Source organism: Purpureocillium takamizusanense, chromosome 10 (genome assembly GCF_022605165.1).
Source record: "Purpureocillium takamizusanense chromosome 10, complete sequence".
In the NCBI taxonomy this organism is placed as follows: Eukaryota; Fungi; Ascomycota; class Sordariomycetes; order Hypocreales; family Ophiocordycipitaceae; genus Purpureocillium; species Purpureocillium takamizusanense.
In genome coordinates this window covers 627,143-645,785 of record NC_063077.1, presented here as the reverse complement: position 1 = coordinate 645,785, position 18,643 = coordinate 627,143, and the positions used below count along the sequence as shown (strand labels likewise).

At 60.8% G+C, this 18,643-nt stretch overlaps 5 protein-coding genes and 1 non-coding gene across 7 annotated transcripts; 3 read left to right on the top strand and 3 right to left on the bottom strand.

Annotated features, from left to right (window-relative positions):
• Positions 1 to 26: 26 nt before the first annotated feature.
• Positions 27 to 142, top strand: JDV02_010895. The gene has a single exon (XR_007157345.1). It is a non-coding gene; the product is annotated as a 5S ribosomal RNA (ribosomal RNA).
• Positions 143 to 362: 220 nt separating this feature from the next.
• JDV02_009716 (uncharacterized protein) lies at positions 363 to 2,753 on the top strand. The gene is made up of 2 exons (XM_047991395.1): positions 363 to 1,684; positions 1,740 to 2,753. The coding sequence occupies exons 1-2, from the start codon at positions 421 to 423 to the stop codon at positions 2,702 to 2,704; spliced, it is 2,229 nt and encodes a 742-aa protein (XP_047847407.1). The 5' UTR covers positions 363 to 420; the 3' UTR covers positions 2,705 to 2,753.
• On the bottom strand, positions 1,661 to 4,457 carry JDV02_009715 (uncharacterized protein). Its single transcript, XM_047991394.1, has 3 exons — positions 3,326 to 4,457; positions 2,982 to 3,212; positions 1,661 to 2,922 (listed from the first exon to the last, which is right to left on the bottom strand). The coding sequence occupies exons 1-3, from the start codon at positions 4,040 to 4,042 to the stop codon at positions 2,755 to 2,757; spliced, it is 1,116 nt and encodes a 371-aa protein (XP_047847406.1). The 5' UTR covers positions 4,043 to 4,457; the 3' UTR covers positions 1,661 to 2,754.
• A 247-nt stretch (positions 4,458 to 4,704) lies between these two features.
• Positions 4,705 to 5,460, bottom strand: TMA7 (Translation machinery-associated protein 7). Its single transcript, XM_047991393.1, has 3 exons — positions 5,325 to 5,460; positions 5,162 to 5,251; positions 4,705 to 5,024 (listed from the first exon to the last, which is right to left on the bottom strand). The coding sequence occupies exons 1-3, from the start codon at positions 5,344 to 5,346 to the stop codon at positions 4,930 to 4,932; spliced, it is 207 nt and encodes a 68-aa protein (XP_047847405.1). The 5' UTR covers positions 5,347 to 5,460; the 3' UTR covers positions 4,705 to 4,929.
• Positions 5,461 to 5,701: 241 nt separating this feature from the next.
• On the top strand, positions 5,702 to 9,870 carry PRP4 (Non-specific serine/threonine protein kinase). 2 transcript variants are annotated; one of them, XM_047991391.1, is made up of 5 exons: positions 5,702 to 6,881; positions 7,305 to 7,558; positions 7,610 to 8,433; positions 8,488 to 8,856; positions 9,281 to 9,870. In XM_047991391.1, exons 1-5 carry the CDS (start codon positions 6,163 to 6,165, stop codon positions 9,500 to 9,502), a joined length of 2,388 nt encoding a protein of 795 aa, XP_047847403.1. In that variant the 5' UTR covers positions 5,702 to 6,162; the 3' UTR covers positions 9,503 to 9,870. The 2 variants fall into 2 exon arrangements, with proteins under 2 accessions (XP_047847403.1, XP_047847404.1); XM_047991392.1 differs by having other exon boundaries at positions 8,488 to 9,870.
• A 6,594-nt stretch (positions 9,871 to 16,464) lies between these two features.
• Positions 16,465 to 17,187, bottom strand: JDV02_009712 (uncharacterized protein; the record flags this gene model as incomplete). Its single annotated transcript, XM_047991390.1, has 1 exon — positions 16,465 to 17,187. One exon carries the CDS (start codon positions 17,185 to 17,187, stop codon positions 16,465 to 16,467), a length of 723 nt encoding a protein of 240 aa, XP_047847402.1.
• Positions 17,188 to 18,643: the final 1,456 nt, after the last annotated feature.

Genomic DNA, 18,643 nt, shown 5'->3' with positions numbered 1-18,643 from the left:
AGATTTCTCTCAGCTACCTAGCACATACGACCATAGCCATAAGAATATTCGGGATCCCGTCCGCTCTCCCATAGACAAGCTTATGAGCGGCAGATTAGTAGTTGGGTCGGTGACGACCAGCGAACACCGGCTGTTGTATGTTTTTTTTGCACGTTTTGCTGGTGTTCACAATCAAACGCGGTGGTGAGGCTCTCTGTATTTATTTTTGTTGCGGCAGTGGAATTTGGATGTCGTTGGAGGGTTGGCCCCCAATCTGCAGCCCATTATGCGACCCTGCCGCAGTCCCTCCAAGGGTCAACCCAGCCAGATGACGTCTCCGTTGGATTCTGTGGTCAAGGGCCCACCATAGCTTCCAAGCGTGGAGCGCCCTTCAACAACTCGACGGTCTCTATCTCCCTCCCTTCACCACCCGCCCGCGCAATGCGCACACGCACCTCCAACCGTCAAAAGCGCTACACGGTCGAAAAGTACGACTTTGATAGCAGCTCTGATGAGGTAGCGACCGCCACGCCGTCCCGCCGGCGGCGAAAGGACCCCGACGAGCAGGACGCAAACTTTGACGATGCCGCCGACGAGCATGCGCCGGACGAGGACGACGGCAGCGACGAGGCGGTCGCCTTTGACGAAGATGGCATGGCCATTGACGATGAAGAAGACGGCGAGAATGACGATGCCGCCTCCGATGCGCCCAAGAGACGACGCGACCCTGTTTCTGCTGCGCGCAAGCCCGCCCGCCGCAATGCCCCCGTCAGGTCCGGCGGCGGCAGTGGCATCCGCACCTTGTCCCTCGCTACGGCGCAGTACCGCGACGTGGAGCCCGTGCCGCCGGACTCTCATGCGGTCAAGACATACAGCGGGCCGTACGAGCGCGCGATCCGCGGGCAGTCGCTGATCCAGATATGGTACGGGCCGAACCCGGACGCGGTGCGCACGACGCAGCGCCTGCTGGACCGCTGGATCCCGTGGCCGGTCCTGCCGCCAAAGGTGCTGGACGAGGAGGACCCCCAGGGGCTGCCGGAGAGGGGCGTGTGGGCGCCGGGCTGCATTGACAGGCAGTTTGAGCTGGGAAAGGCGTGGAGTGAGAGGTGGAAGGGCGCCCGAGGCAGCGATCCGCCGCAGATGAGGACGCTCTCGGCGGAGGAGGCGGCACCGTATCAGCCTGTGGAGGGTGCACTGCCCGTCTTTATGGGCCCGTACTTGAACCAGACGGTGGTGCAGTTCGCACCCGGCGATGCCGTCGCGATATCACAGAATGGTATCCCCTTCGACCGAGATGAGGACAAGACCAAAGTTCCTGCGGGCTGGATGCTGGATACGGGCGGCGTGGTCGTCGGCATGGACTGGGCGCCGCGACAGGGCGAGTCTACCTCGCAGGTCCTCGCCCTGGCGGTGATACCGCGTGCGGACCATGACACGTACAATTACGAGGAGGAGCATCAGAGGCCAGGCTTCGAGCGGCATGGCACGGTGCAGGTCTGGGAGTTTTGTGGCGAGAGGACAACCAAGGCCGACATGGCGAGGCCCCTGCCTGCCGCGCCCAGGCTACTGAGGACGCTGTGCCTGGACTGCGGGAGAGCTAGGAGGGTCAAATGGAGTCCAGGAGTCGAAAGCTTGCTGGCCATTCTCTGTGGGGATGGGAGCATTCGTGTGCTCGAGGTAACGGGAGAGGGTGACGGTTCTTACGGTACGTCACATCTATCTACGCACAGTAACACTACGCTGGAGCTAATGAATAGTAGAGGAAGTCGAAGCCCCCCTCGCCGTTCTGAGCATGGTCGACGAGCTAGGTGTCAAGGCCACGGCCATGGACTGGGTCTCGGTGAATCGCCTTGTCGCCGGCTACTCGGACGGATCGGTGGCTCTGTGGTCCATTTTCCCAACCCGACTCCTCTCCCGCCACCCGGTCCATCACAGCGATGTCATCGCCCTCGCGACGGGCTACCCCTCGGAGCCTTACCTCGCCGCCTCCTTGCCAGTCGGGGGGTCCGTCAAGATCGTGGACCTGCGCTGCCCAAGCTACGAGACGGCCGAGGTGCAGATCAACGCGGTCAACACGGAGGCTAACATGCTCGCCTGGAGCGACCACCTGCAAGGCTTCTTCTCGGCGTATCCGTCCGCCAACGCGCTCAACACCATGGTGGGCTTCATGCACCACCGGCACTTTCCCCTCGTGCGCCGCATCTTCACGGCCGAGTGTTTTCCGTCGTGCCTCTCCGTGGGGACGACGCACCCGTGCCTGCTCGTCGGCACGACAGACGGGTCGCTGTGGGCGCTGAACCCGCAGTGCGAGCTTTTCAAGGCGCGCCGGCCGCCGACGGACCGCGTGCGGCTGTTGCAGCACGAGCACCGCCCGGCAGAGCATTTCACTGCGCCGTCTCCGGCGTCCGCCCGCGGCGTGGCGAGGGTTGTCCAGGGATTCGACATGGAGAAGAACACGCATGGCACGGAGACCAGGGCTCCGCCCAAGAAAGGCAACAAGGCGAAGAAGGGCGCGGATGCAGACGACGGGGGAGGAGCCGGCGACGACGAGCCCGTGGCGCTCATGGATCCCTCCCGCGCCGTGGTTCACGAGCTGGGCACGCGCGTCACGGTAGTCAGCTGGAATCCTAACGACGGATATGGATGCTGGGCGGCGGCGGCGTTTGGGTCAGGCCTCGTGCGCGTCATGGATCTCGGGCTGGAAAATGTTGCCGTTGATGAGTGATGTCGGAATGATACCCCCGTGAGATGATGCTATTTTCAACCGAGAGGACGCTATTCGTTTAGACACTGCGACCCCATGACCGTGTGATGATGATCAAATGCCTTGGTCATGCCGTAAAAGTGCGTGCCGGCGGCGAGCAGGACGCACATGTGGAAGATCTGATGCGAGCTGCCCCAGAAGTCGAAGGCGCCTGGCGAGCGTCGCTCGGGCCAGCGGGCCTACATCGATCAGCATGGGACTCTATTGTTGGGCAACGACCCCGTCCTTCGCGACTTACCGCATAGAGCACCGCGCCAAAGATGTACATGGCGCCGTGGGCGATGACCCAACTGATGCTCATCCGGTTCTCGAGCTCCCGGTAGCCGTAGATGGAGAGGCCATGGACGACGGGGACAATACCCGAGAGTCCCAGGCCGATGAACATGCCAGCTCTATAGGGCCGCCACTGCGGCGTGCGGAACCGCTCTATCCAGGAGACGGCAGCGCAGCCGGTTCCGAGAAGACATATCTGGAGGGAAACGCATGAGCAAGGATCTGCTTGCTGCCTGGGTTGGGCTGGGCAGCAGGCACGCCGGGGGGAGGCGGCGCGACAGCCGGAAACGGACGGATTCCTAGACGTACCAGCGCGAGATAGCCCGTGAGCAATACGGGTCTGCAGAAGAAGCCGTAGTACAGGGCGGGAACGTAGCTCCCAACGATGAGGGCCACGATGCCCGTGTAGTCGAGCTTGTTGCCCCAGCGGGCGACGTCCTCGCTGTGGTCGACGAGGGCGTGGAAGGTGGCGCTCATGCCGAGGCAGACGACGGCGCCGCCGAAGAAGCAGGCAAAGACGCAGACGTCGGCACGCGAGGCGTTGCGCGCCGCCGCCGCCGCGTACGTGGACACGTAGCGGTAGTAGTCTTCGTACGGCCGGCGCGTGGAGGTGGTGGCGGCGGCGGCGACGAGGACGCCGCGGAGGCACCACAGAGAGAGGGCGATGGCCACGATGGCGCCTAGGAGGTGCGTCCAGATGTTGACGGACTCGTTGTGCAGGTAGAAGAGGGAGCGCAGCGAGTGCGCGTACGAGCCGCGGATGGGGCGATAGCCGGAGCGGATGAAGGCGTTGTCACGGCGCCAGGCGGGGAGGTCGTCCCACAGCTGGAGGAGGGTGTGCTCGGCCTTGTGCTCGAGAGCCTTGACGGCGTGGACGAGGGTGTCTGCAGTGGTGGTGGTGGAGGAGGAGGCGGGTGGTGATGATGATGATGATGATGATGGGCGCCGGCGCCGGCGCAAGAGGCCGTCGTCGTCGTCTGCGGTGCTGGCGCTGCGGCCCTTGTTGGCGGGGGGCAGTGCGGCCATGTTCAGGTGGTCCTACGATGTACCACGACGATGGGAAAAAGTCTACCTAGTATGGGCGGCAGCGGGCATTGATATCATGTTGGGATGGCGAAGAGGCTCACGACGGGCGTGGTGGCTCTCTTTTAAATTCTGGATGCTGGACGGGGTCGTCTATGGAAGTGGTTGTTGATTTTGGGGCAAGATGGAAGCTAACGTTGGTATAAGTTGACTACAGTGGGGAAACGAATTGTTGGGAAACAGCACGTGTAAGTCCAGTGGACGGCGCTCCGAGGTTCTGCTGCTGCCGCTGCGGTTGCTGCTGCTCGCTGCGTGCGCTGGTGGCGGCGATCCACAACGGGCAATACGTACTGCTGGGGATCAACAATTGTCAAGGATTGCAGGGCAATATCGGGCCATGCAACGAGGATTTGAGGCCATGACGCGTTTGCAAAGTGGTCGACGTCGGCCATTTCATGGGAAGGTGGATGGGATGGGATGGTTTCCAGGTTCGGCGCGCCAACGCCACCCGCCCTGCCGCCCTAGTACACACCTGTCTACCCGGTCGCTGGCGAGAGGCGCCGCGCCCCACCACCAACCACCTCACGCATCTCACAGCACAGGGCACATCTGCCACCGACGCTGGAACATCACAAGCCAGCCAAAAACCGGGGAAAATCTCAAGGTGGGCGTTTATCGTTTCTCATTAGCAGTCACGCATCTGCAAGCCCGCGGTACAGTTATCAAAAAAACATGGAAAGACCCCAAAACGACAGCGTCCTCGCCTCGTTGGCATGCACCCTTCCCGGTCTACGCAACGCAAACACTGCACATAGCACATGGCATAGGATTAGCCTATCACGCTCGGGAAGCCGCCGGCGCGCAAGCCGTCCGTCGCCCGCCGTCGCTCATCATTTCTTGCCGCTCTTCTTGATGCCCTGGGCGCCGGTGTTGAGAGGGCCCTTGCCGCCGGCCTTGGCCGCCAGCTCCTTGCGCGCCTTCTCCTCTGCAGCAAGGCATGACCGTTAGCTTTGTCTGGACACGCAACGGCAAGCCGCAATGCTCGACTGTCCCCGCCAGTCGCAGTCGCAGTCGCAACTGAGTTGGCGGGGGTGGGGGTGGAGGGAAGATCGGTCTGCGTACCGGCACGCTTCTTCTCGAGAAAGGCCTTGTCGTCCTCGTCGAGCTCCTTGTTGGCCTTCTTCGCGGCCTTTAACGGCTTGGCCTTGCCGCCTGCGCAACTGGTCAGCGACGAGGGAATGCAGGACGCAGGGTCAGCGGGCGGGGCGTAGGATGGTTTGCGCACCTTCTCTGTTGGCACCACCCATTTTGTTTTGTTTTTGGTTTTTGATGTCTCTCTCTCTCTCTGTGTAGCGAGAGATGTCCGGGCAAGAGACTGTGGTTGACGACGATGCGGCGCTCGTTGACTCGGTGTGGCGAAGCGGATGCTGCATACAATTCTCCCCCCGCGACACCAGGGAGCCCGCGATATTTTTGGCGGGCGGTGAAGACTGTCTCAAGGGACCCTGCGGGGCAGAATCTTCGTGTTATGTAATCGTTCTCGTGAAACAGAAACAGCCGTGGGCCCCACCTGCGGCTGCACCAGCTGGTGACCGGTCCCCCCACCCCCCGGCGCTGCCCTGCAGCAGCTGCTGCGAGTTCCTGCGAAGCGACATCGCTTCACCCACTTCAAAACCTCCCAAACACCACCTCTCCTCCAAACCCTCGCTGCGTTTGGGCCATCACCACCACGCCGCAGCATCCCGTCATCGTCAGCATCTTCCTCATCTGACCTTGAATTCTTCCGTCCTTCAGCGCGCTTCGTTTTCAGTCGCGTCTTTCCTGCGCTGCTCGCCGTCAACTCTGGGCTGCTTCCCCAGGCCCAAGTTGCTGCGAAGCATCGTCATCGTTTCTTCTCCCATCTGCAGACGTCGCTTCAACCTCCTCAATTCGGCATTTGCCTCCTCTTCCTTCCTGCATAACCCCGCATCGGCATCGGCTTCTCCATGGCCGAGGGCTAAACGACTGTTGTTGAACTGGTTGGACGCTTCCTTCTGATACGCGCTGCCGCATCTCAAGAACGCTCGCTGACACTCCTTCTGCCCTTGGGACTGTCCTTCTTGGCTCACCTCGAGCTTGCCATCATGTCGTTGAGCTCGGACGAGGGTGAGATCAGGGACGATGGAAACGGGGACCTGAAGGCATCTCACCAGACTTCTCGAGCAGGAAATGGAGTTGACCGTCAAGGCAGACCGCGCGACCCGTCGCCCGCTCCGTCGCGAGCGAGCGCCAGCTCGTCTCGCCGGAGCCGCTCTCCTCGCGGATACAAGAGGCTGCGTGACGACGGAGACCACTACGGTGGTGGACGAGACTACGATTCGAGGCCCTCGCGTTCTCACCGCGGCGACGACCGCTACCGCGATGACCGCCGTGGGCGAGGCAGGCGGCCCTCCGACAGCGTCTACGATGACGCCCCACGACACGAATACCGCCGATCACGCGTCTCGTACGAGGATCTAGACCATCCGTCGCCCCACGGCTCAGGCTATAACAACGAGTCGCGTCAATATCGCGACGACGCTGATCAGCACCGCCGTCGAGACCACCTGGACCGCGACCGACACGGCTATCGACCTCGCGATGGCGGCTACGGTCGACAGCACGACCGCTTCGACAATCGTCGCCGAGATGTCTACCGTGACGAGCAGCCACGACGCCGCAGCCGCTCCCCCAGCACGTATCGACGCGATGCGGGCGGTGATCACGAGAGAGGCAATCGCAACAACGGCGGTGACAGACCCTCGCTCCCGCTGCGAGCCGATGCACGCGAGAAGACCCGGCCTTCCCTCGCTCCGGGCACAATGTCGGTGACCCGTCCCCCTCGTCCTTGTCTTGTTACCTCGGGGCCGGGCCCATTCCCTCCCACAACCCAGCGTCCTGCTCCTCCCTCGTTGCCACGCTCTGCTATTCCTTCGTCGCAGCGTTCTGTTTTGCGCCTGCCCCGGCATTATCCCACCCCCCCTTGGCGGCGAGCAGCGAATACGTCTGCATCTCAGCCTGCGGTGCGGCGTCGTTTCATGCCACCGTTGCCGCTTGCCTCCACTCCCCAGGGGACGCGGCCTGCTTCGCAGCCTACGTTGCAGCGTGGGCCTATCCCTCCGCGGTCGCGTCCTGGTCCGTCTTCGTTGCGATTCGCTTCTACTCCTTTGTCGTTGCCTTTCCGTCCTTTCCTGCGCCTCCCACTACTCCGCGGCTGCGTTCGGACAATGTGTTAACTCCTATGCAGGGAGGCGACCAAGGAGCTGTCTCCGGAACCAGAGTTCCAGGAACCGGAGCCGATCGACGAGGATGCCGAGATTGAGCGGCGTCGGAAGCGGCGCGAGGAGCTCTTGGCCAAGTCCAGCTCGGCTACGCCCCTGCTCCTCCATGCCGTCGGGGCCGCCGCCGAGAAGGCTGGCCACACGGCATCGCCCGCTTCCACACAACCAGAGCCTCGCCAGCAATCGCTGGAGGCCCGTACCCCTCGGACGCCAGGCTCTGGTAAGACACCGCACCCGCAAGAGTAATAATGTTTGAGTAATGACCGTATAGACTGGCCCTCACCTCACTCGCCCACGTCGCGGGACGAGCCTCTGGACGACAAGGGCCTCATGAACACGCATGTCAACGCAGAGGCCGCTGAACCGGAGGGTCCATCGGCCGCCGACTACGATCCAACAGTCGACATGCAGGAAGATGAACGGAGAGATGGCCTTCGACATGGACAGGCGGTCATGCATGGCGAAGCACAACCTGTGGAGGCACCCAAACCGGGAAGCCCCTTACAGCAGCACGCCTCTGGCGACGAAGATGACGATTTCGACATGTTTGCGGAAGATTTTGACGAGGTCAAGTACGCAGCTCAGCGGGCCAAGGCGTCAGACACGCGCCAGACGCAGGGTGGTATTCTCGAGGGCGATGACTCTGAGGGCTTCTACAAGCTTCGCGTCGGCGAGATCTTGGACTCTCGCTACAAGGTTCAGTCGGTGCTTGGCCAGGGCATGTTTGCGCGGGTTGCCCGCGCCGTAAATCAAGAGACCCAGAAGGTGGTGGCCATCAAGATCATCCGCAACAACACTGCCCTGCGAAAGGGGGCGCTCACGGAGATTGCCATCTTGAAGAAGCTCAACGACGGGGATCCATCGAATAAGAAGTACATCGTCCGCTTTGAGCAGTCGTTCGACCACCAGGGCCACCTCTGCATGGTTTTTGAGGGCCTTGAGATGAATCTCCGCGAGGTACTGAAGAAGTTTGGCAAGAATGTCGGCATCAACCTCGAGGGCACGCGGCGATTCGCTCGCCAGATTTTCGTCGCGCTGGACCATATGCGTAGGAGCAGCATCATCCACGCGGATCTCAAACCCGACAACATTTTGGTCAGTTGCTGGCGCGAGCTCTTGGTCTAGACGCTTGGAGGCTAACGAGGGCAGATTCACGAAACGCGCCAATTTGTGAAGATTTGCGACTTAGGAACCGCCATCGACAGAGACGACGCGGCCACGGCGCACTCGCAGGTCACGCCGTACCTGATCAGCAGGTTTTATCGAGCGCCCGAGGTGATTCTCGGCATGGATTACGACTACGCCATTGACGTGTGGTCCATCGGCTGCACGCTGTTCGAGCTGTTTACAGGCAAGATCCTGTTTCCCGGCGAGAACAACAATCAGATGCTCAAGCTCATGATGGAACTGCGCGGGCGGATGTATCCCAAGTATTACAAACGCGGACAGATGTGGCCACACCATTTCGACGACCGTGACAACTTTGTGAGCGTCACGCGCGACAAGCTCACCAACAGGGTACGTAACAAGGGTGTTTTACGATGTGTGTGGATTCGATAGCGGCCGACGATCTTCGCTCCAGGTGCCGCCGAGTCATGGCCGGGGCGCATTCCACGCTGGGTCGGGACCTCGCGGGCGGCGTAAGTGCGTCGTTGAGCGGATGCGTGACGGGGAGTAGGATCGTGGGACTTTGCACCGGGATTATTGCTGGACTATTGCCCAGTGGCGGCCGTCCCACAACTCCTGTCAGCAGCACGGCAGACTGCCACGCATGCATCTCGCGTGGACCGGGGTCTCCCGTCAGCCTCATCATCGACACGACCTCATTATTGGATGGGGCGTCGTTTCTGCTTGCCTGCCCTGAACGTCGCCTTGACCCAGCCAGCCCTGCCTTTTGACGCCCGACATAGGGGGACCAGCTGCTGACGCGCATCTGATTTAGGAAGTCATGAAGACTATGATTGTCAAGCCCACGCGCAGCCTGGGCTCTCGCCTCGACGACGCGGCTGCAGGCATGTCGCCTTCGGAGAAGCAGGACTTGGAGCGGTTCCGAGACCTGCTGGAAAACTGCCTCGTGCTGCACCCGGAGCGACGCATCACGGCGGCCGAGGCGCTACAGCACTCTTTTTTCCACCACAAACGAGTCACAACGCACCCACGCTAGGATACGAGGGGCATGTGGAAACGAGCTTGATTGCTGCATGGGCGCGCGCAAGCGAGCTTCCGGCAAATCCGATGCGTGGCGAGCGGAGTCACGACGGCGAGGGACGCGGGGAGTTAGTAATCGATGCATTGCGCGTGTTTCAGCACACGACACACGGCGACGGCGTTGAAAGGGGTTTGTGCTGCGTAAGGGAACACTTGGGTCGCCACGGACGGGCCACATCATGGGCCGTTAGCCAGCGCGCGGCGACGTACAGACCACCGAGCTCGACAAGGGAGGAGGGCGCTCGGTTGCCACGTTGTGTCTGTGATAGGATACGGCTGTTGGAGTAGTGGAATACAGTACAATGAATGTGAGGAAGAAGACGCGGCCAGGTGCTGACGATGTGATGCTGTTGTGTCACTCTCTGGTGAGGCTGCTTATCGCTCGCACACGCCGCGCGGTGCCTGTGCCCTCGGTGCCGTCCTCGCCCGGCCCGCGGAAGTGCCTCTGCACGAGAGTGAGTGACCCATGATCTGTGCCTGTGCACACGGGTGGTGACCTATTCGTCATGTCCCAAAGAGTGCGCACCGCCACCGTCGGGCCGGCCAACCTAATTGTCGCGCGTCCCTTTGCTTGCCCTGCGCCGCCGCCCTGTCGGAGCGGGGGGCGTACGAAGTGTACACGGGCCATGCATGAATTAGCAGTCGCTCACTTATACCGCGAGAGGCCGGGCGAGAGACGTGTATGTATGACAGGGTAGGTTTGACCTCGCCGTCTTGACTCGTAGCGGACTACCTACCCTACACCATGGCGAGGTGATTGATCTCAATCTGGATGTGCGTGGGACGGACGGACGGCGTGTGAGATTGGATGATGAGGGTGATGCCAGGACATAAAGAAGGATAGGATGAACAATGATGATAATGATGATAATAATAAAGGAAGGGTAGAAATGGATTGTTGTTGTTGTTGTAGGCGTGCGTCGTGGTGTAGCTTACATGTTTACGTGAAGGTGGCGGCATTGTTGCAGTTGCTGCTGCTGTTGCTCGTAGCATTTCGCGTTTGGCAATTTACGTTGTCGTCGTCAGTTATTACGGTGCATCATACTGAATCTGACGACAGGTTCATTCTATCTCATTGCAACTACAGTACTACCACTTTCATATAATTCAAGATCAGAGAGCACAGCCCCAGCCCCAGCGCCCCCCCCTCGCCCCCCTCGCCCAAACGCCCGCCTCGCCGGTCGACGCGTCGGCAGTTTTTGTTTGTTTCTTCTAGTAGGAGTCTGACGACACAGAAAGCCCCGTAAGTACCTACCTACCCACCTATGCAACTTGTACTGTAGGTGGCGGTGAGGCAGGCAGGCTGGCTGGCTGGCTGGCTGTGCGCCGGCAACAAAGCAAGCAAGGGGCGGCGAGGGAGCAGGACAGCTTGCGCCGCCCTGCGTGGCGTGTAGATAAGACGTGAAGCACATACTACATGGCAGAGGCCGAGGGGGGCGGCGGGCAGGGCGCACACACGGCAACGACACAGGCTCAGCGTGTGATGAGTGACTACATTACGGTGTAGGAGGTGGGCTGGCCGGGGCACGCAAGACGCACGACAGCAAGCAACGAGCAAGCAAGCATACACGCACGCGCACAACAGCGCATGGCATGCTCGACGCCCGGCTCTGCGTACGTGCGTGCTTGAGCTCGTACGTACTGCGTTGCACTGTAGCGCAACGGCCGGCGTGTCGAGGATTCGTACGTACTGGCCAACATCAGCAGTATCAGCATCAGCATCGCCAGCAACATCACCCAACACGCGTGGCGTACCCTGCAGCGGGCGGCGTTTGAGAAAGAGCCAGACGACACTTGTGCACAATGGCTACAGCCTGCGTGCGAGTCATCCACGGCCGGGACCCTGTTGCACCAAACCAAACGCACGCCTTGAGGGAGTTTGACAGTGGTGCATACGTGCATGCATGCATGCATGCATACATGTACGAAGCGCGCAAGTACTGGCCCCCCCAACGTCTGAGAAGGAAACGGCAGTCACGCGTCAGAGCGCTGGCTCGTAAGTTAGTTACTCAGCGGCGCACAGAGAGAAGACGACGACGGGTGGCCCCTCGTTTGCCGATGCCGATGCGGGAGGGCGCGCGGGCCAGCTGGACGCAAGGGGGAACAGCGCAGCGTTTCGGCTGCGGGAGAGGCAAGCGAGCACAACGGCGATGGCGTCCATGCGTGGCTGAGGTCAAACGTCCAACCTGCATCTGGACCGTTGACGTTTCAACACGTCCTTCCCTCGGCACGGGTGCGACCGAACGAGCACAATGGGAGGACAACGAGCCGTTGAGCTCAGCTGTGCGTGCGTGCGTGCGTGCGTGCGCTGAATGCCCTCTCGAGCACCTTGGCCAGGAGGACGCGCACAGCCTAGACTGACTACTGGTCCCGCTGTGCGATCCTGGCGTCGCCGGCGCTGCTGTGGGCGTGTCGGTCGTTCCCCTCCCTCTCTCGCGTCGTGGCATGCCATGCGTCGTCGTCGCATCTTCATGGTGTCCAGTGACGTCGACCCCGAGGTCCGTCTGGCAAGAGTGAAACATGGTGACGACAGAACACCCGGCCGCGGGAGTGGTACTACGGACGGTGCCCGTGCCCCGTGCTAGCGGCCGTTGCAGTAGGTTTCGCCCTACTTGGCGGGGTATCGATGTGAGGGGAGTTGCCCTCGTACACGTGAGAGAGAAGCCGTTGATGATCCTCACGCTTGGAGCAATGGCGTCACGATCGACCGTGAGGACGAGAATGAGCGATGACGTGGTTGTGAGTGTGATGCAAGGGCGTGCGCGCGTGTACGCAGGGCACACAGCCAAACTGCCCACAAGACACGACCGAGTACCGCCAGTCGTAACGGCGTCGTCAACGTGCGGTGGTGTTGCGCGAATGTTGTGTCTGTTCGCACTAGATAGGCGTGGTAATTTGTGTCCACGGAGTCGCATGTCGTTGGATGGGTGGCCCGTCGTATGCAATGTTGTACTATGCCGCCGTACCGTTTCGCACGTTCTCTCCGTCCGGCAGATGCTAGACTGGGTAATCTAGTTTAGCCAAGTTCCAGGGGGCCTCTCCATCACCGTCTTGTGGACGGGCCACTGACAGAGATGGAGGGTCGCCAACACCGTAACCGACGGTCACAGGAGGAGCAGACGGTCCGGCGGCGCGCGGTGCCCAGGCCGGAGGGCAGCCATGGTGGGCGGAGGGGCCGCGTCGCTCGCTCGCTCCATCCGCGGTAGTTGCTTCAACGGAGACACGGAGAGACTGTCCGGAGACCTGTGTGTGCTGCTGATGATCTAGCCTTGCTAGTGTGGAGGAGCGCCGAACCATGTGCCCGCGGTCCTCTTCGCGCTGATCGACAGCCCCCAAGCGGCAGCAGGAGCGCCAGAAGAAGCCATCAGATCGAGCAGAGGGCACGGATCGAAAAAAGCCACGGGCGCGGGATCGAATCGTTGGAATCGAAGGGGGTGGCGTCGCGTTTGCAGGCCGGCAGGCTAAGGAAAAGGAGCGTGGGCGCCGTTGCGCCGATCGTCTTTTTCCTCAACTGGCGGGCAGGCAGGCCGGCAGGCACATGCAGGTCAAGCTTTTCCTTCTCCTCGTCCGCAGCACGCGTGTCGCGCGTGGGGAAAGGGGGGGGGCGAAAGGTTGATGTCATGGCGTAGATGATGCGTGCTGACAGGAGACGTGTTTGGAGGGCTAGACGATGGGAGGACGTTCATCACGACTGTTTTGGGGTGGATTGTTTAGTTACTGTGGGGGGGCACTCTGACCTCGTGCGCCGCAGGGAGACGAGGGATGGGGGGCACTGAGCCGCTGGCACTCAGTGGTTGCCCGAGCTGGAGGGGGCGAAACCCCGCTGTAGCTTCTGAGGAGGCGGGGAGGCGGGAACTGCCCAGATACGCAAAGTAGGGTGCTCATTGTGCCCTGCGCTGCGTGCCCGTGCACCAGTGGACGCCGCAATACCTACTAAACTACCTAGCGCTAGACTGACGCTGCTGTGATATCAATTCCAGTGATCGACCAGGCGGCTGATGTCCCTCCCAAGGTTCGCGGTGACGATCGGCTTACAAACTAACTTTGGTGAGTTGTGCATCCGCGAGGATGGATGAAATTGCCTGAAACAGAAGCTGCTCTCCCCGGGAGGGGCTGGACTAGTCAGGACTGCGTGCGCGTGTTAGTCAAGCCGGCCTGGAGCTTGAAAGGGTTCCAGCCGTTGGATCAGGCACCTCCCGCCCTCCGCCGCCGCAGCCTCAATGCCAGCAGCTTGTTGATCAGCGATCAGCGTCACAGGTTACCCAGCTCGTGATTGCAATCCATCCATCAACAGTTCTGCAGGGGATGATGTTGATGACCTACAGCAATGGTTGACCCCTCACTCCCCTCAGCAAGTCAGCAAAGCTTCTTGCCTGCCTGTCATCCCTTGGCTCATGGCTCCCTTTTCACTCGTCTCAATACCTTGGAATAGGCCGCCGATCGTCGTGAACCCCGCGCCCTGCCCCGCCGGCCCGGCCGTGTAGTAGCAGCAGCAACACCGCATGCGCCGCTGCCGCGCCGGCATCGACCTCCTCCGCTCTACCTCCCGGAGCCCCGTGGCCCCGTCGGTGCGGCCGGTCTGCCCACTATCACAACCCCAGCTCTGGCTGGCCCCTATCAAGGAAGGACTGACTTACCCCGACCACGACGACGAAACGAACGGGCTGTCATCTGTCCATCTGACCCTTGGCTTCCTGCTTCTCCTTCGCCACGCCCATTCCTCCCCTCCCCTCCTCCCTGCGCATGCATCCCATCGTGAAACCTCCGCAGCCAGCCCGCATGCCCCCGTAAGCCCCCCTCTCCGTCATGCCAGCCTCACACACACACACACAAACAACCCCAGCCTCTCCTTTGCTCACCCCGCAGACCGCTCTCGCAGCCTAAGACACGCGACGTCACACCTGGAGGACCCTTTCACGTCCACTGTCCCACCTGCCCTAACGCGCACATACCATTGGTACCGACTGGGCTACCCTACCTCGGCCTGCCGCGGGAGAGGAGATAATGGGTGGCATGGGGTGGTGGGAACGGACCCCTTCTTCGCCTTCGGACGGCCGGCACGACGGTCTCGGCCAGGGAGAGCGGGAAGCCTCAAATAGCACATGTCATGCTAAAACCAACGGGATTGACTAGAAGCCGAACGAAAAAAGGAAAAAAGAATCACTAAAAAGAGGCGGTGAGCACATGTTTTGGGTCTCCGCTAGCTGCTAGTCAGTCATCCTCGTACTCAACTCGTAGTAGCAGTAGCAGTAGCAGTAGTAGTCGGTAGTAGTGCAGAGTGCAGACGGGACCAACCCTGCGCGACACGCGACACGGACGCAAGGGGCACCGGCTCCCGCGCTCTTCATGAAACCGCAAAAAGCAAACGGCCCTCGCCATCAACACCTCCACTTACTAACGTTAGTTGCCAGCGGCACATTACGTTATTCGTAGTACTGTAGCGCACGGCATCTAAAGTTACCTACCCTACCTACCTGCCAGCCGGAAACCAAAACTCTAACCTGGTGCTACTACTTATTACTAGTGATTATAATGGGCCGGCGAGACACACGCGCACACATGGCGCGCGCCGTGCCGGACGCAAGGGGCCAAAGACGAACAAGAAGAAGGAAGAAGAAAATAAAAAAAAAAGAAAAGAAATAAAAATAAACACGAGGTACGGTATCGCGACGACATGCTCATCGTCCGTCCTGCCCCTCCCCGTCCGGCAGGCTAGCGGAATGACTACGACTACTGGCCACCTGAGGTCCCGCCCCCAAGCGGCAAATGGAAGCCCTCGGCGAAGGTTCTAAGCGCTGGCTGACTTAGTATATCTAAGGTCTTGTACTAGGGAGGGAAAATGGACGCGGCATGTCATGTACGTACGTACAATGAATGCATGCATGCATGCCATGCAGGGTGTTTAGCGGTGCGCCTCGCCGCCCCGGCTCGGCTGTGCGCACGGAAAATGTCGCGAGCAAGAAGGCCCACGCAAGGGGAAGCAGGGGGCCAGTGACAAAGTTCTTTTGTTTGTTCGCTTCGCGTATCGTCCGTCCTGACTCTTGAGGTGTGTTTCAAACTCAATACGTATGTGCAGTACAGTACAGTTAGCAGTACGTACTACTAGAAACGATACGCACTACGTACTACGTGCTATGCCCGCTGCCGGGAGACCCCCGTCTGGACCCTGACTTGACTGACTGACTTGACTGGCACGCTCGAGACCGACCTTGGCCCCCGTGACCCGAAGCGAGGCGAGCCCTGCGCGTGTCCGAGACAGCGGGTGTCGGGCATGTAAGTGGACTGTGTGGGACGCCCTTTTTGGTGCGCGCAGGCACGCACCTTGACAAGTCAATGAATGCGATTGTCTAGCTCTCTCTCTCTCATGTCTAAGTGTCATGTACGTACGGGCTTTTCTGCTGCATGACAAAAGGTTCAGTACTGTCTATGACTACAGTAGTACACTGCATAATCGGTGCACGCGTCACAGACATGTAAGCACCCCCCCCAACCCGACCCGGAAAACAAAAACAACAACAGTAGACAGGCGCATTCCACGCGACTCCCCCCTCCCCTCCCTTTCAAAGGCGCGAGACATCGCAGCTTTCTTTGGCGTCCTCTTGTCTTGCGTGCCATCCTGCCGTCGTGCTCTCCCTCCCTGCTGTTTGTTACCTTGCCGCCCGCTGTCTCGGACCCTGAGCGACACCCCCGATGATCCGACCCTTCCCCCAACCGCCCCAAATGCACACGCCAGTACAATCTCTCTCACCTGACCGGCCAGAATGTAGCCATTCATGTCCAACATGCATCGTCTCCGTCGAACCCGTCCAAGCCGTCCAAGCCGTCCTCCTCGTCCCCAAGCTCCCTTCCACCCCCCTCTAACATCTTTCACGCCCGGCACGTATACCGTACTCTCGAGTCCCTCCCCTCCCCTCATCACTACTCGTGGTGGCACGAAAAGGACCGGTACTCGAGCTTAAACTCCTCCCCCGCCACGGGCTCCCTGCACCGCGTGTTGTCCACGAAGCCCAGCTCCAGGCCCAGGCCGTCGCACCGCAGCCCCTGCCACGCCTTGCACACCAGCCGGTTGTGCATCGAGATGAGCGGGTCGTAGGCCTGCATCGACCGCGCGTAGTGCGAGATGGGGTAGCACCGCCCGTCCAGCACCCCGTCGCGCTTGTACGACGTGCACATGCGCATCCGCCCCCGGCGGCACCAGCAGTCCGAGTTGTAGATGGTCAGCGTGTAGGCCCCCGGCGTGGTGTTGTCGTTGTTCTTGTCAGCATTGTTGCCATTGCTATTGGCGTTGCTGTTGTCGTCGTGGTGGCTGTTGCCCTCATCGCTGTTGATGCTGTTGCTGCGGGTGCTGATGTTGCTGTTGTTGCTGTTGGCGTGGTCCGTGGCCCGCTCGGGGACGAGGCCCGCGACCGCCGCGACCAGTGTGGTTGCCACGGCCAAGCGCATCTTGTCTCCGCTGCTCTTGTTGTCGCTGTTTGGTTGTTGTTTTGACACGCAACACTGGACGAGCCAAGATGCAAAATGGGCAGAATTGATTCCGCAGGGGATTTTCGCCAAAGGGTATGAATGGGTAGATGAATGTAAGAGACAAAGCGCGTCTAAAGGGCCTCGAGTCCTCGGCTGTGTATTTGTTTTCCTCTTCATCAGTGACCAGCAACATTATAATTTACCGCCCGTCAAATTCTAATTGCGTAGCGTTGTCGCGCTTGAGCTAGCATCAAGCTTCGCTTGCAGTACGCGTCAGACCCAAAGTTTGCTGGACAGCCAACTTTGCAAATGTTCTTCTACGTAGTGGCCGATCAACGCAACAGATCCAGGGAGTTGCCGTTATCGCGAGTGCAACACCGCAATTATTGAATGAAGACACCAGACGCAGCAAGCGACGCTCTACTAAGCGGTGACGTCGGTGGTTGACCGTGTGCGACGTGATCCGGCTCCGGAGTGGGTCCAACCCGGCCGGTGCCGGCTCCGGGTGGGTCTTGATGTCGGTCTGCCAAGTCTGGCAACCGGACAGCCACGATGGCCTACGACAGCTGTTGTTGGTCCAGCAGCCACGAGCACCAACCTGGTGGTTAACGCTCAATGGGGCTTGCGCTGGCCGCTGGCCGTGCACTCAGGCGCGGTCGGGCCCGCCGAGGCAGGGAGAGGAGGTACAGCAATCGCACACCTCTTCAATAGCGCCGCCGACCAGGCTGCTGGATCTTGGACTCTGCCACAGCGGACACGTCCGCACGGAGCGGACGAGAATCCGTCGAGGCGTCACACCGCCGCTGAGTGGACTCGCACTGGCCGGAGCGTGTCCTAAATTTGCCACGACATCGCGGCTTTGCCGTCCACGGGTTCATGGGCACGACACATCTTGTTGGCATCTGAAATCGAGTTCGCAGTCGCTTAGCGATGCAATCTCGACGCGGAAGGGTGAGGCCACTGGGCGGTCACTGCGTTAGGGGCCAGGGCCCAGTCATCGCGGATGTTGCGCAGTCGTAGCCGTGTTGGAGGGCGGGAGCGAGCACGGGTTGTGCCTGAACGGGTTGGCCAGAGGTCGTGGACTCACCGAACCAACTGGACCTTCACGTTGGCGTAATGGGCCTGCTGGCGCTCGCTCCGACTGAGGTTTTGGTGTTACGATTGAGGACGACGCCTTGGTCGCCGAGTGGCGGCATTTGGGATGGCACTCCTGGAACGAGCAAAGGCCGAGGCGTCGGGGGATCGCCCTGCCGGTGGTGTCCTGGTCTGGATGTGCAGGCGCGGGAACCACCGCCGTGGGATCGTGGCGCTAGACGTTCGTGGCACGCGCCGCGAGGAAGGCTGTAGCACGGTCCGCGGAGGATCCAAGGGCCCGGACGAGGCTGTCGAGGCGTCGGACACGAGACAGCCCGTTCGGCGAGGCGCTGGCGGGAGGAGCAGACTAACTAATGAAAGAATAGGCAGTTGGGCGGCGGTTGAATAGGGACACCCAACAGCGAAGGGCCCAAGTGGCTTCGGCGTCCATCGTCACCACGCACACTCGCTCGCCTGGCGGGAGTCTGTGCAGTTTAGTCGCGGACATGGCATCATGGCGCGGAGAAGCGACGGACAAGATGGTGGGCTCGGACTATCA

Excerpts from the sequence above, each read along its gene's own strand:
- JDV02_009716 (XM_047991395.1), top strand. The coding sequence starts at position 421 with ATGCGCACACGCACCTCCAACCGTCAAAAGCGCTACACGGTCGAAAAG. Across the intron at positions 1,685-1,739 it reads AGAGGGTGACGGTTCTTACG|AGGAAGTCGAAGCCCCCCTC; the intron begins GTACGTCACATC and ends AATGAATAGTAG.
- JDV02_009715 (XM_047991394.1), bottom strand. The coding sequence starts at position 4,042 with ATGGCCGCACTGCCCCCCGCCAACAAGGGCCGCAGCGCCAGCACCGCA. Across the intron at positions 3,213-3,325 it reads TCACGGGCTATCTCGCGCTG|ATATGTCTTCTCGGAACCGG; the intron begins GTACGTCTAGGA and ends GTTTCCCTCCAG. Across the intron at positions 2,923-2,981 it reads TTGGCGCGGTGCTCTATGCG|GCCCGCTGGCCCGAGCGACG; the intron begins GTAAGTCGCGAA and ends TGATCGATGTAG.
- TMA7 (XM_047991393.1), bottom strand. The coding sequence starts at position 5,346 with ATGGGTGGTGCCAACAGAGAAG. Across the intron at positions 5,252-5,324 it reads GGGTGGTGCCAACAGAGAAG|GCGGCAAGGCCAAGCCGTTA; the intron begins GTGCGCAAACCA and ends CCAGTTGCGCAG. Across the intron at positions 5,025-5,161 it reads TCTCGAGAAGAAGCGTGCCG|AGGAGAAGGCGCGCAAGGAG; the intron begins GTACGCAGACCG and ends GCCTTGCTGCAG.
- PRP4 (XM_047991391.1), top strand. The coding sequence starts at position 6,163 with ATGTCGTTGAGCTCGGACGAGGGTGAGATCAGGGACGATGGAAACGGG. Across the intron at positions 8,434-8,487 it reads TCAAACCCGACAACATTTTG|ATTCACGAAACGCGCCAATT; the intron begins GTCAGTTGCTGG and ends TAACGAGGGCAG. Across the intron at positions 8,857-9,280 it reads GCGACAAGCTCACCAACAGG|GAAGTCATGAAGACTATGAT; the intron begins GTACGTAACAAG and ends CATCTGATTTAG.